Raw genomic sequence first — 15822 nt, forward strand, 5'->3', positions numbered from 1 at the left:
TTTTTGAGATGGAGTTTCACTCTTGTCACTCAGGCTTGATTGCAATGGCACGATCTCGGCTCCTTGCAACCTCTACCTCCTGGGTTCAAGCAATTCTCCTGCTTTAACCTCCTGAGTAGCTGGGATTACAGGCATGCGCCACCACGCCCAGCTAATTTTTGTATTCTTAGTAGAGATGGGGTATCGCCATGTTGGTCAGGCTGGTCTCAAACTCCTGACCTCAAGTGATCTACCTGTCTTGGCCTCCCAAAGTGCTGGGATTACAGGTGTGAGCCAGTGCACCCAGTCGGCATGTGCTTTTACTCCCAGCTACTTAGAGGCTGAGGAGGGAGGGTTATCTGAGCTCCAGAATTTGAGGCCAGTCTGAGCAACACAGACCCCATCTCTTTTTAAAAAAGATAGCAATACTGAACTAATTTTACAATTTATTTTATGTTCTATATATTTATAATTTCAGGTGGCTTATAAAACTAAAAGAAAAAATTGGATAATTATACTTAAAAACAGAACAGAGGTCATATAATGAAAGTACAATGAGTAGTTAAGGACAAACACTTGAGAGCACCTAATTATTACTGATGGTTACTAAGTTGAGCTGTTAATAACAATTATATAATTATGCTGAGTCCAGCAGCATTCATTCACATTTGTCTCTAAAGATCAAAGGTTGCAAATCCTTAGCCTTAGGATTAGATTCAGCTTGTAAATATGTTTTGTTTGGCAGGCGCAATGCTTTCAAAGACATGTAATTCCAAATGTATTTAAGCAAGACATGGTCCCCAGAAGCCCTACCAATCACCCACAAAAATGTCACCAAACTCCCCTGAATGGAGTTTAACATAAATGTATTTGCAACCCTTGCCATATTAGAAAAATGCTTTATTAGCACTAAACATAATTTATTTAAATCATATTCAAAGATTTTGGGTAATATCTTCAAATGTAGTTTTTAAAAAGATGAAAAATGCTATACTAGTTAATAATACTGCCCATTTCTGTGAAGGCTCAAGACATGTTGACAGATAAAAAGGCTCCAGTATTACCTCTCTAGCTAAGTTACTATAAGAAAAAATGTTGAAAATTGCAAAGCATTATAGATTCACATCACATGAAACTATTTATATCAGTTATTAAATATCTCCAGCTAATCTTTTACAAATGCTATTTTATAATTTATATATTAATTCATTTAATATTCACCACAGTTCTATGAGGTAGATACTGTTATTATATCCATTTTAGACAGAGGTTAAGTAACTCACTCAAGGTAATACAGGTGGCTCCGTGGTGAGCCAGGGTTTAGAACCAGGTTGCCTGGCTCAAGAATTCAAGCTCTTAACCCCACAGTGTATTAAAGTGAAAGCTATATGTGTAGGCTACCAGAAATGAAGACCACAATGTATTATTCAATAATGAACACTTAAGAGCTAGACTCACACTTTTGTCCAGATAGGTCAACCTACTTTAGTGGGCACTACCAAAACAAATTAAATTTTTCTTTACCTCCGTATGATAAGCTTCTTTGAGAGATTCTACTTCTGCTGACAATTTCTTGATTTCTGCTTGCATTCTTGCTTCTAAATGAGCTTCACGTACTTTAGAAGCCCCCAATTCTTCAGCTAAATGGTTTCCATGAGCATCCTTAAAAATGACATATTGAGTAAAAGCTGTAAAACTTATTTGGTTATTATAGCTAAACTAATCCAGTGCATTATTGGAAGTAGTTTAATTTTTTATATTATATAAACACAGACACAAAGTTAACTTACTAAACAGTATGCTTTAAAATCTAGACATTTCAGAGACTATTAATGGGAGAGTATTAATATAATTGTTTGCTGTCATCATAAATTAGATGTTCACTAACTAATGCTTTCTATAAAATGAACTACTAATAATAACCACTGGACACTGGACTCTGGCAGATAACAGTCTACTGCTAGGTATGCTTGTATATTTTTGCTCACTATATATGTTGTCTGTTTATCAAGAGTCAGTTGTGTTTTTTCCAAACTTATTTATGCTAATTTAGCTAACTGTGCTTGTAATTTTAATTTTGTAATTTTATTATAGATTATGAACATGATGAAATAAGCAAAGTTTTTATTCAAAAATTAAGTTATATGTTTTGAACTAGCTCAATGAGTAAGTCATAAACATTTTGCTATCCAATTAGAAGCACTCAAAATTGTTATAAAATATTGTAGGAGGTCCCATAAAAATATAACATGTTATAGTCTGATTCACTTACAAATGTCTTTTAATTAATTCTTCCTCCACTTTAAAGAAAGCAACATTGGAAACTATAGATAATGGAATATAGTGCGATGAAAGACCAGGTAGGATTCTAGTTATGTGAGAAAGACTAGGTAGAATTCTAATCAAATAACTCATACAAAAAGAACCAAGGTTTGGCCCTACATGAAAGGAGAAACATATCAATATATATTTAGTTTTGGGTTAAAATATAATATTTAAAACACTGTCAATTAAAAAATTCCTCACTTTAATTCACTTTTTAAAGTGAGCTTAGCTTATCAAATAAAAACCAATTGTACTATACTTTGACACTATTGATAAAGGCAGAAATGAGATAAAAGTAGATAGCTTTCCTTTCCAAGAACCCCAAATGTATAATATCTCTCTAATAAACATTATCTATGTATGCTTTACTGGTCTAACCATCCAACCATCCAGAAATGTGAATAACAACATAGGTAGGTTTAACCAAAATTAAAGGTAAAAATATTTTAATTCAATTCCTATGTTCGTAACCACAATGGAAAGCAGAAATGTTTTTTGCAACATCAATAAACATGTTTTTCTTAAAGTCTAAATAATTAACCCAAGTATACCAATCTAAATATTTTTAAGCCAAGTAGTTAACGTCCTACCAAATACTGGGAAAATAAAATTTATATTAGTACTCTTGCTTTTTAAAAGCACTTTACCTCCAAGTTACTTTACCAACCAAGGGTTTTGAAATACAGGTTTCCTAAAAGTTACCAATTTACATAGTTACAAATTTGGATAGTTTTCTTTTTTTTTTTTTTTTTTTTTTTTGAGATAGATTCTCACTCTGTTGCCCAGGCTGGGGTGCAGTGGCATGACCTCAGCTCACTGCAACTTCTGCCTCCTGGGTTCAAGTGATCCCCCCGCCTCAGCCTCCCAAGTAGCTAGGACTACACGTGCCCACCACCAAGCCTGGCTAATTTTTTTTGTATTTTTGGTAGAGACGATGTTTTACCATATTGGCCAGGCTGGTCTTAAACTTCTGACCTTGTGATCTGCCCACCTTGGCCTCCCAAAGTACTGGGATTACAGGCCTGAGCCACCTTGCCCAGCTAATAGTTTTCATTTTTAAGAGTCACGACAAATGTAAAAATTTTTACTCAAAAAAGACTAGCTTTATTTTTTCTTCAAGTAAGAGCCTGAACTCACTTAAAAGTCTAGAAGTGCTTTATAACTCAATTTATTGAGAACTAGTTTGGCCAAAACGCAGTTCTGAAGGACTTCCCAGTTATATTACAAAGTTATCTATATATAACACAGTTCATCATTTTCTAAAATTGTGGTAAAATATACACAAAATTGACCATTTTAACCATTTTTAAGTGTATAATTCGGTGGGATTAAGTACATTCACACTGTTGTGCGATACAGTTCATTTTTGCAAGAACTATATTCTACAGTTCAAAAAAGTGAATGCTAAAATTTGTAAGATTTCAGAAACATAAGATTATTTAAAATAGGGATTACTTTCTCTTTAGAGAGTTGCTTTATATCCTCCAGTTCACTAGAGAGCCTTTCTGTTTCTCTCTGTGCTTGGACTTGTTGACGACGAGCCTCCGCCAATTCTGTATGAGAGTTCTGCACCTGCTCCCGGGTTAGTCTCAATTCTTGCCCCAAATCTATGGCCTCCTTGTACTGAGTGGCAATGTACTGTTCCTGCTCTTTCATAACCTGAAAAACATAAGGTATTTGTAGGTTTCAGAATGAAATATACAGATAACCTATTTCTTATTCTGATTTTGCTTAATAAGTAAATGTCCCCCTTCCAACTAAATCCTTTAACATACAATGAGTATGTTAAAATTTAACATACAATGAGTATCACCCACTGTGAAACTGATAGTCAAGAAAAAAAAATCTATAAGAAAATGACAAAAATACCATAATTGGGACTCTTATTGATATATATTACATGACTGTAACATATACAAGCCATATAATCTTTTACCATTTTGAAAGTAACACTTATAACAGAAAACATAAAGAGAAAAGAGAAGTTAACATTTGATTATCTATGTCAAAGAGAATATATTGGTATAGATAATTAAAATCCATCATTTAATCCACACAGCTGGGTTAAGGTCTTATTCTCTGTGGAAGTAAAACTTGTCACTGGGGCTGCTACTCCCACTGAAATGGTTTCATATTACTCAATTAAATTTCAAATAAAGTATTTCTCCCCCTCCCTGCCTCCTCCTTCTTCTTCCTCTTCTTCCTCTTCCTCCTCTTCTTCCTTTTCTTCTTCTTCGTTTGGTAAAGGCTCCTGCTTTGTTGCCCAGATTGGAGGGCAGCGGTGTGATCACAAATCACTGCAGCCTTGACCTCCCAGGCTCAAGCAATCCTCCCACCTCAGCCGCCCAAGTAGCTGGGACCACAGGCATGCATCACCACACCTAGCTAGTTCTTAAAGGTTTTTGTAGAGACAGGGGTCCCACTGCTACGATGCCCAGGCTGGTCTTGAATTTCTGGGCTCAAATGATCCTGCCAATTTGGCCTCCCAAAGTGCTGGCATTACAGGTGTGAGTCACCGTGCCTGACCCTAAATTCACTTTTTAAAAAGGCAAGTGGAGGAATGAATTCACCAGTCAACACACATGCATAGTGATGATATGAAGTCATCAAACTTCATCTGGCAACTCAGTGCACTTGGTCTCAATAATGTGCAATTATTTATTTATCCATTCTTTTGATGGAGTTCCCAATACACAAAACACTGTATCTTATTAATAGCTGACTCTTCGGCTGGGCATGGTGGCTCATGCCTGTAATCCCGGCACTTTGGGAGGCCGAGGTGGGCGGATCACAAGGTCAGGAGTTTGAAACCTACCTGGCCAGTATGGTGAAACCCTGTCTCTACTAAAAATAAAAAAATTAGCCAGGCATGGTGGCAGGCGCCTGTAATCCCAGCTACTTGGGAAGCTGAGGCAGGAGAATCACTTGAACCTGGAAAGCGGAGGTTGCAATGAGCCAAGATTGTGCCACTGCACTCCAGACTGGGTGACAGACAGAGACTCCGTCTCAAAAAAAAAAAAAAAAAAAAAGTTGACTCCTCAATTCTGTTACACAGCTTCTCAATAAATATTTGTCAACCAAATAAGCATACATTGTAGATTTACTATATGAAAGATACCATGCAAAGGCCTGTATACAGAGATAAATGAGACATTGTCTTTGCCTATACCTAGACCATCAGAAAAATATTTTAAAAGGTCAAAGAAACTAACAGGTTTCTGGCACAAATAACTAGCCTAAAAACAGTTATGGCACAGTTTTTGTATATTAAAACCAACCAGTTTAAAACATAAAGATTCATTTCACTCAACAGAGACTATCACTTGTTTCTTAGGTGGAAATAATTTGCTTACACTCTCCATTTCTTTCATCCTTTGTTGTGTTCTTTCGATTTCTTTTTTCAGTTGACTTATCTCCTGTTCATTTTGTAGCATTATAAACTCTTTTTCTCGAAGCTGTTCTTTAGCATTTTGTAACTTGTCATTCAAACTTTCTATCTGAATTTTAAACAGATAAACAGTATCAATAAAACTAATGAAATATAATTTAATCAATGCTGTGTTCCAAGTAAATCAAGGTTTAAACACTTATATCTAAAAGCAAAATATAAACAGGTATTCTTCTTAAGGCAATCATATCTTGGAAATAAGCACAAGAATTCTTGTTCTTGAACGTTACCAGAAAGGCAGAATAAAGGGTAACTCACATTCCCCCACAACAACAGGAATCCTGCACCCTCTCAGACTTCACCACTATAAAATGTATCTATGTAACCAAAAACTACTTGTACCCCAAAAGCGATTGAAATTTAAAAAACTAAAAATTAATAGATATTCTACCATTATATTAGAGAAGACTTTTTTGTTTTTGTTTTAGCTTATAGAAGTTTATAAATTACAAAATGAAAATTGTGTCTTCACCCCAGTCTCTCAACAATATCTAGAGGTAAATAAACACTGTTAATTTAAAATAAAACAAAAAAAGAATCCTGCACCTATCCACAGTCAAGTCTCTTTGCAGGAGCCTCAGGATTCAGGTAGGGGTTTGTGAAATCCTGGTAGAGACGAAGACGTGGGAGAGTTATTTTGAGAGCACAGACAGAAACCCAGTTGGCTGTTATGTCAAGCTTGCTTCTGGGTTCAAGCCTGGAAATAGCCCACATCCCCAGGGGACTTGGCTACAGCTCCGTTTGGCCTTGAGCCTACAAGCACAACTATCTGCAAAGGGGTCCATGAGGAATCATGCATACTAGTGCCTTAGTGGAAAGGCTCTCTCCCTGCTGACATCAGTCTCAGCAGTGAACCAGAAAGTTGCCTGGTGACTCCGCTCCAACTCCCCTCAGTTGCAGTCCCAGCTCAGAGCTGCTCACACACAGACCCACAGGGAGACCTGTCCTTATCCTGCAGCCTAGGAGTCTAAGCCTCCTTGAAAGGCTTGCCAACCTCTGTCCCACAGCAGATCCCAAGGGGACCCAGTCTCAGCTCTAACTCTCCTGCTGCAATCAGGGAACTATCCCATCTGTGTAGGGACTTGCTGGGAGACACATGCCCCTCTGAAATAATGAGACAGGCTCTCCTGCCTCTGTCCCACAGCAGATGCTAAAGAGGTTAAATTTCAGCTCCAGCACCTCCTACTGCAGATAGGGAACTATTCCATCTGAGCTGAGACCTGCTGGCCCTGTTTGGGCCAACAATATAGGTTCTCCAGCCTTCATCCCACAGCAGATGCTGAGGGGGCCCAGTCTCAACTCTAGCTCCTCAAACTGTCATTGGGGAAATATCCTTTGAAGGAGCTTGCTGGGCTACATGTGCCCCTCTAAGCTGAGACTGGGCTCTCCAGCCTCCATTCCACAACGTATCCCAAGAGGGCCAGTCTCCACTCCAGCCCCTCTCATTGCAACTAGAGACTTATCCCACCTGTCAAAAGATTTGCTGGGAAACATGCCCTTCTGGGCCACCAGGGCAGCCTTCTGGACCTGGGTCCCTGGCAAGCATTCCCACAGCCTTAGTATGCAACTTGAACCTTTCCCAGGTCCATGTGGGCTGGAAAGCCATGTCAACCTTGGAGCCCTCGTAAGACCTGCAGCAAGCCTGGATGTAGATCATTCTCTAGTGTTCAACAGTTGCAGTGATCACAGCCTCAGGGAACACAAAAGCCAGTTTGCTTAAATTCCTGGAAGGGCCTCCCAAAAAGGACAAACACAAACTAAGCCAGACTGCAAAGACTAAAATAAATACCTACTCCCTAAATATGCAGATGTCATTGCATATCTACAAGCATGAAGAACATTCAAAGAAATACAACCTTACCAAATAAACAAAATCAGGCACCAGAGAGTAACCCTGAAGTGATGGAGATGAGTGATCTCTCAAAGAACTGAAAATAGCTATTTTAAGGAAGTTCAACAAACTCTAAGAAGATGCAGAGAATCAATTGAGAAATTTATGAGAAAAATTTAACAGAGAATAAAATAATTTTTAAAAAATCAAACAAAAATTTTGGAGCTGAAAAATACAATAAATGAAGTGAAAAACGAAATAAAGAGCATCAATAGCAGAATGGGTCAAAGAGAATCAGTGAGCTTGAAGATGGACTATTTGAAAGTATATAGGGGCAGAGCAAGATGGCTGAATAGGAACAGCTCCAGTCTCCAGCTCCCAGGGCCAGCGACACAGAAGATGAGTGATTTCTGCATTTTCAACTGAGGTACCGGGTTCATCTCACTAGGGAGTGCTGGACGATCGGTACTGGTCAGCTGCTGCAGCCCAACTAGCGAGAGCTGAAGCAGGGAGAGGCATCGCCTCACCTGGGAAGCGCAAGGGGGAAGGAAATCCCTTTTCCTAGCCAGGGGAACTGAGACACACAACACCTGGAAAATTGGGTAACTCCCACCCCAATACTGTGCTTTACCAAGGGTCTTAGCAAATGGCACACCAGGAGATTATATCCCACACCTGGCCGGGAGGGTCCCACACCCGCGGAGCCTCCCTCATTGCTAGCACAGCAGTCTGCGATCTAATGGCAAAGGCAGCAGCGAGGCTGGGGGAGGGACGCCCACCATTGCTGAGGCTTAAGTAGGTAAACAAAGCCGCTGGGGAGCTCGAACTGGGTGGAGCCCACAGCAGCTCAAGGAGGCCTGCCTGTCTCTGTAGACTCCATCTCTGGGGACAGGGCACAGCTAAACAAACAAACAAACAAAAAAGCATCAAAAACCTCTGCAGATGCAAACGACCCTGTCTGACAGCTTTGAAGAGAGCAGATCTCCCAACATGGAGGTTGAGATCTGAGAACGGACAGACTGCCTGCTCAAGTGGGTCCCTGACCCCTGAGTAGCCTAACTGGGAGACATCCCCCACTAGGGGCAGACCGACACCCCACACCTCACACGGCGGGGTACACTCCTGAGACAAAGCTTTCACAGCAAGAATCAGACAGGTACACTCACTTTTCAGCAATATTCTATCTTCTGCAGCCTCTGCTGCTGATACCCAGGCAAACAGGGTCTGGAGTGGACCTCAAGCAATCTCCAACAGACCTACAGCTGAGGGTCCTGACTGTTAGAAGGAAAACTAACAAACAGGAAGGACACCCACACCAAAAGCCCATCAGTACGTCACCATCATCAAAGACCAAAGGCAGATAAAACCACAAAGATGGGGAAAAAGCAGGGCAGAAAAGCCGGAAATTCAAAAAATAAGAGTGGATCTCCCCCTCCAAAGGAACACAGCTCATCGCCAGCAACAGATCAAAGCTGGACGGAGAATGACTTTGACGAGTTGAGAGAAGAAGTCTTCAGTCCATCAAACTTATCAGAGCTAAAGCAGGAATTACGTACCTAGTGCAAAGAAACTAAAAATCTTGAAAAAAGAATGGAAGAATGGATAACTAAAATAATCAACGCAGAGAAGGCCATAAACGAACTGACAGAGATAAAAACAATGACACGAGAAATACGTGACAAATGCACAAGCTTCAGTAACTGACTCGATCAACTGGAAGAAAGAGTATCAGCGATTGAGGATCAAATGAATGAAATGAAGCGAGAAGAGAAGTCTAAAGAAAAAAGAAGAAAAAGAAATGAACAAAGCCTTCAAGAAGTATGGGATTATGTGAAAAGACCAAATCTACATCTGATTGGGGTGCCTGAAAGTGAGGGGGAAAACGGAACCAAGTTGGAAAACACTCTGCAGGATATCATCCAGGAGAACTTCCCCAACCTAGTAAGGCAGGCCAACATTCAAATTCAGGAAATACAAAGAACGCCACAAAGATACTCCTCGAGAAGAGCAACTCCAAGACACATAATTGTCAGATTCACCAAAGTTGAAATGAAGAAAAAAATGTTAAGGGCAGCCAGAGAGAAAGGTTGGGTTACCCAAAAAGGGAAGCCCATCAGACTAACAGCAGATCTCTCGGCAGAAACTCTACAAGCCAGAAGAGAGTGGAGGCCAATATTCAACATTCTTAAAGAAAAGAATTTTCAACCCAGAATTTCATATCCAGCCAAACTAAGTTTCACAAGTGAAGGAGAAATAAAATCCTTTACAGATAAGCAAATGCTTAGAGATTTTGTCACCACCAGGCCTGCCTTACAAGAGACCCTGAAGAAAGCACTAAACATGGAAAGGAACAACTGGTACCAGCCATTGCAAGAACATGCCAAAATGTAAAGACCATCGATGCTAGGAAGAAGCTGCATCAACTAACGAGCAAAATAACCAGCTAATATCATAATGACAGGATCAAGTTCACACATAACAATATTAACCTTAAATGTAAATGGACTAAATGGTCCAATTAAAAGACACAGACTGGCAAACTGGATAAAGAGTCAAGACCTATCAGTTTGCTGTATTCAGGAGACCCATCTCACATGCAGAGACACACATAGGCTCAAAATAAAGGGATGGAGGAAGATCTACCAAGCAAATGGAGAACAAAAAAAAGCAGGGGTTGCAATCCTAGTCTCTGATAAAACAGACTTTAAACTATCAAAGATCAAAAGAGACAAAGAAGGCCATTACATAATGGTAAAGGGATCAATTCATCAGGAAGAGCTAACTATCCTAAATATATATGCACCCAATACAGGAGCACCCAGATTCATAAAGCAAGTCCTTAGAGACTTACAAAGAGACTTAGACTCCCATACAATAATAATCGGAGACTTCAACACCCCACTGTCAACATTAGACAGATCAACGAGACAGAAAGTTAACAAGGATATCCAGAAATTGAGCTCATTTCTGCACCAAGCGGAACTAATAGACATCTACAGAAATCTCCACCCCAAATCAACAGAATATACATTTTTCTCAGCACCACATCACACTTATTCCAAAATTGCCCACATAACTGGAAGTAAAGCACTCCTCAGCAAATGTACAAGAACAGAAATGATAAACAAACTGTCTCTCAGACCACAGTGCAATCAAACTAGAACTCAGGACTAAGAAACTCAATCAAAACTGCTCAACTACATGAAAACTGAACAACCTGCTCCTGAATGACTACTGGGTACATAACAAAATGAAGGCAGAAATAAAGATGTTCTTTGAAACCAATGAGAACAAAGATACAACATACCAGAATCTCTGGGACACATTGAAAGCAGTGTGTAGAGGGAAATTTATAGCACTAAATGCCCACAAGAGAAAGCAGGAAAGATCTAAAATTGACACCCTAACATCACAATTAAAAGAACTAGAGAAGCAAGAGCAAACACATTCAAAAGCTGGCAGAAGGCAAGAAATAACTAAGATCAGAGCAGAACTGAAGGAGATAGAGACACAAAAAACCCTCCAAAAAAAATCAATGAATCCAGGAGTTGGTTTTTTGAAAAGATCAACAAAATTGATAGACCGCTATACCTGATATAAATGTTGAACTGATGGGTGCTGACGAGTTGATGGGTGCAGCATACCAACATGGCACAGGTATACATATGTAACAAACCTGCACGTTATGCACATGTACCCTAGAACTTAAAGTATAATAAAAAAAAAAAAAAAGAAAGAAAGAAAGAAACTGGAGGGAGGAATATGGAATAAAAAAAAAAAAAAAAAAAGAAAAGAGAGAAGAATCAAATAGATGCAATAAAAAATGATAAAGGGGATATCACCACTGACCCCACAGAAATACAAACTACCATCAGAGAATACTATAAACACCTCCACGCAAACAAACTAGAAAATCTAGAAGAAATGGATAATTTCCTGGACACTTACACTCTCCCAAGGCTAAACCAGGAAGAAGTTGAATCCCTGAATAGATCGATAGCAGGCTCTGAAATTGAGGCAATAATTAATAGCCTACCAACCAAAAAAATTCCATGACCAGATGGATACACAGCTGAATTCTATCAGAGGTACAAGGAGGAGCTGGTACCATTCCTTCTGAAACTATTCCAATCAATTGAAAAAGAGGGAATCCTCCCTAACTCATTTTATGAGACCAGCATCATCCTGATACCAAAGCCTGGCAGAGATACAACAAAAAAAGAGAATTTTAGACCAATATCCTTGATGAACATCGATGCAAAAATCCTCAATAAAATACTAGCAAACTGAATCCAGCAGCACATCAAAAAGCTTATCCACCATGATCAAGTGGGCTTCATCCCTGGGATGCAAGGCTGGTTCAACATGTGCAAATCAATAAACGTAATCCAGCATATAAACAGAACCAAAGACACAAACCACATGATTATCTCAATAGATGCAGAAAAGGCCTTTGACAAAATTCAACAGCCCCTCATGCTAAAAACGCTCAATAAATTCGGTATTGATGGAACGTACCTCAAAATGATAAGAGCTATTTCTGACAAACCCACAGCCAATATCATACTGAATGGGCAAAAACTGGAAAAATTTCCTTTGAAAACTGGCACAAGACAGGGATGCCCTCTCTCACCACCCTCTTCAACATAGTGTTGGAAGTTCTGGCTAGGGCAATCAGGCAAGAGAAAGAAATCAAGGGTATTCAGTTAGGAAAAGAAGAAGTCAAATTGTCCCTGTTTGCAGATGACATGATTGTATATTTAGAAAACCCCATCGTCTCAGCCCAAAATCTCCTTAAGCTGATAAGCAACTTCAGCAAAGTCTCAGGATACAAAATTAATATGCAAAAATCACAAGCATTCTTATACACCAGTAACAGACAAACAGAGAGCCAAATCATGAATGAACTTCCATTCACAATTGCTTCAAAGAGAATAAAATACCTACGAATCCAACTTACAAGGGATGTAAAGGACCCCTTCAAGGAGAACTACAAACCACTGCTCAGTGAAATAAAAGAGGACACAAACAAATGGAAGAACATACCATGCTCATGGATAGGAAGAATCAATATCGTGAAAATGGCCATACTGCCCAAGGTAATTTATAGATTCAATGCCATCCCCATCAAGCTACCAGTGACTTTCTTCACAGAATTGGAAAAAACGGCTTTAACGTTCATATGGAACCAAAAAGAGCCCACATTGCCAAGACAATCCTAAGTCAAAAGAACAAAGCTGGAGGCATCATGCTACCTGACTTCAAACTATACTACAAGGCTAGAGTAACCAAAACAGCATGGTACTGGTACCAAAACAGACATATAGGCCAATGGAACAGAACAGAGTCCTCAGAAATAATACCACACATCTACAGCCATCTGATCTTTGACAAACCTGAAAAAAACAAGAAATGGAGAAAGGATTCCCTATTTAATATATGGTGCTGGGAAAATTGTCTAGCCCTAAGTAGAAAGCTGAAACTGGATCCTTTCCTTACACCTTATATGAAAATTAATTCAAGATGGATTAAAGACTTAAATGTTACACCTAATACCATAAAAACCCTAGAAGAAAACCTAGGTAATACTATTCAGGACATAGGCATGAGCAAGGACTTCATGTCTAAAACACCAAAAGCAACAGCAACAAAAGCCAAAATTGACAAATGGGATCTAATTAAACTAAAGAGCTTCTGCACAGCAAAAGAAACTACCATCAGAGTGAACAGGCAACCTACAGAATGGGAGAAAATTTTTGCAATCTACTCATCTGACAAATGGCTAATATCCAGAACCTACAAAGAACTCAAACAAATTTACAAGAAAAAAACAAACAACCCCATCAAAAAGTGGGCAAAGGATACGAACAGACATTTCTCAAAAAAAGACATGCATACAGCCAACAGACACCTGAAAAAATGCTTATCATCACTGGCCATCAGAGAAATATACTATACTACAAGGCTACAGTAACCAAAACAGCATCAGAGAAATGCAAATCAAAATCACAATGAGATACCATCTCACACCAGTTAGAATGGCAATCATTAAAAAGTCGGGAAACAACAGGCGATGGAGCGGATGTGGAGAAATAGGAACACTTTTACACTGTTGGTGGGATTGTAAACTAATTCAACCATTATGGAAAACAGTATGGCGATTCCTCAAGGATCTAGAACTAGAAGTACCATATGACCCAGCCATCTCATTACTGGGTATATACCCAAAGGATTAAAATTTTTTTTTAATTAGCCAGGTGTGGTGGCATGCACCTGTAATCTTAGCTACTCACAAGGTGGAAGTGGGAGGATTCTTTGAGCCCAGGTGGTAAAGGCGACACTGAGCTATGATTGTGCCACTGCACTCCACCTCTAGGTAACAGAGACCCCATGTTAGTTAATTAGACAGATAGATAAAGATAGATAGATAGATAGATAGATAGATAGATAGATAGATAGATAGACAGACAGACAGAGAGACAGACTACACAGTGAGAGGAGGAAAAATGGAATAAAAAGGAATAAACAAAGCTTATGGGATCTTTGGGACAACATCAAAAAAGCAAATATTTGAATTATTGGAGTTAAAGAGGGAACTGAGAAAGACAAAGGGGTAGAAAGTTTTTATAAAGAAACAACAGAAAAATTTCCAAACCTGAGGAAAGATATAAATATGCAGGTATAAAGAGGTCAAAGATCACTAATCAGATTCAACCCAAATAATAACACCCTAAGACATATTATAATGAAACTCTCAAAGATCAAAGACAAAGACAGGATCCTGAAAGCAGTGAGAGAAAAGAAGCAAATAATATATAAGGAAGATCCAATATGCCTGGTAGCAGACTCCTTGGCAGAAATCTTACAGACCAGGAGGGAGTAAGATGACATACTCAGTGTTGAACAAAAAAACCCTGCCAATCATGAATACTGTGCCAGGCAGAGTTATCCTTCAGAAATGAAGAAGAGACACTTTCCCAAACAAAAGCTGAGGAAATTTATCGCTACTAGACCTGTCCTACAAGAAATGCTAAAACGAATACTTCAAACTTAAGAAAAGCAGCCACTAATGTGACTGTTATATCAACACTGAAATCATGGTGTGTAAACCACTTATATCTTTAGTAAGAAGACTAAAAGGCAAAATCATTAAAAATAATCACAACAATTTATTCAGAGATAGACAATATAAAAATTTAATGGGAACACCAAAAATTCACTATGTGAAGGAGGAGATTAAATTACACAGGTTTTTAATTTTTTGTTGTTTTTGCTACTATCACAGTTAAGTTGATACCAGTTTTTGATAACTTGTTATAACAATAGGATGTTTCCTATAAGTCTCACCACAAAGCAAAAACCTGTGAGAGATACACTAAAAATAGCAACCAATTAATCATGCTACCAGAAAAAAATCATTTAACCACAATGAAAGACAGTAAATGGGAAAGAAAGGGAGGAGTTACAAAACAACTAAAAAACAAGTAACAGAAAGGCACAGATCCTTACCTATCAATAATAACATTGAATGTAACTGGACTAAATTTTCCATTTAAAACACATAGAGTGGGTGAACGGATTAAAAAAGAAATCCAACTATATGCTTCCTAAAAGAAATTCACTTCATAAGACACACATAGACTGAAAGTAAAAGAATGTAAAAAGATATTCCATTTAAATGGAAATCAAAAAAAGAGCAGAAATAGCTATACTTAGACAAAACAGACCACAGATCAAAGACAGTAAAAAGAGACAAAGAAGGCCAGTATAAAATAATAAATGTGTCACGTTAGCAAGAGGATATAAAAATTATAAATACCTATGCACCCAGGCATATAAAGCTCCCGAGTATATAAAGCAAACATTAATAGATCTAAAGGGACAAATAGGTGGTTGCAATAAAACAACAGACAGGGACTTCAATACCCCACTCTCAGTAATGGACAGATTGTCCAGATTGAAAAAATCAACAAAGAAACATCAGAGTTCAACTACAAACTAGGCCAAAGAGGCATTTTGTAACTGACATTTACAGACCATTTCATCCACTGTTGCTGAATAACATATTCTTTCTTTTCTCTCTTTTCTTTTCTTTCTTTTTTTTTTTTTTTTTTTTGTGACAGGGTCTCACTCTGTTGCCCAGGCTGGAGTGCAGTGGCACAATCATAGCTCACCGCAGCCTCAACCTCCTGTAGTCCCAAGTAGCTGGGACTACAAGTGCACATCATCACACCTAGCT

General features: G+C 38.6%; 1 protein-coding gene across 1 annotated transcript in view; it reads right to left on the reverse strand.

The window, feature by feature from the left end:
- Positions 1–15822, reverse strand: part of CCDC18 (coiled-coil domain containing 18) — a 121216-nt gene that overhangs the window by 22763 nt on the left and 82631 nt on the right. Inside the window, exons 24-26 of the mRNA XM_023230985.2 lie at positions 5658–5801; positions 3760–3963; positions 1504–1641 (exon numbers count right to left, since the gene is read on the reverse strand). Of these exons, the coding sequence (XP_023086753.2) occupies positions 1504–1641; positions 3760–3963; positions 5658–5801 (486 nt within the window). The remainder of the gene's footprint in view (positions 1–1503; positions 1642–3759; positions 3964–5657; positions 5802–15822) is intronic.

The sequence above is a fragment of the Piliocolobus tephrosceles genome, chromosome 1 (assembly GCF_002776525.5).
Source record: "Piliocolobus tephrosceles isolate RC106 chromosome 1, ASM277652v3, whole genome shotgun sequence".
Classification (NCBI taxonomy): Eukaryota; Metazoa; Chordata; class Mammalia; order Primates; family Cercopithecidae; genus Piliocolobus; species Piliocolobus tephrosceles.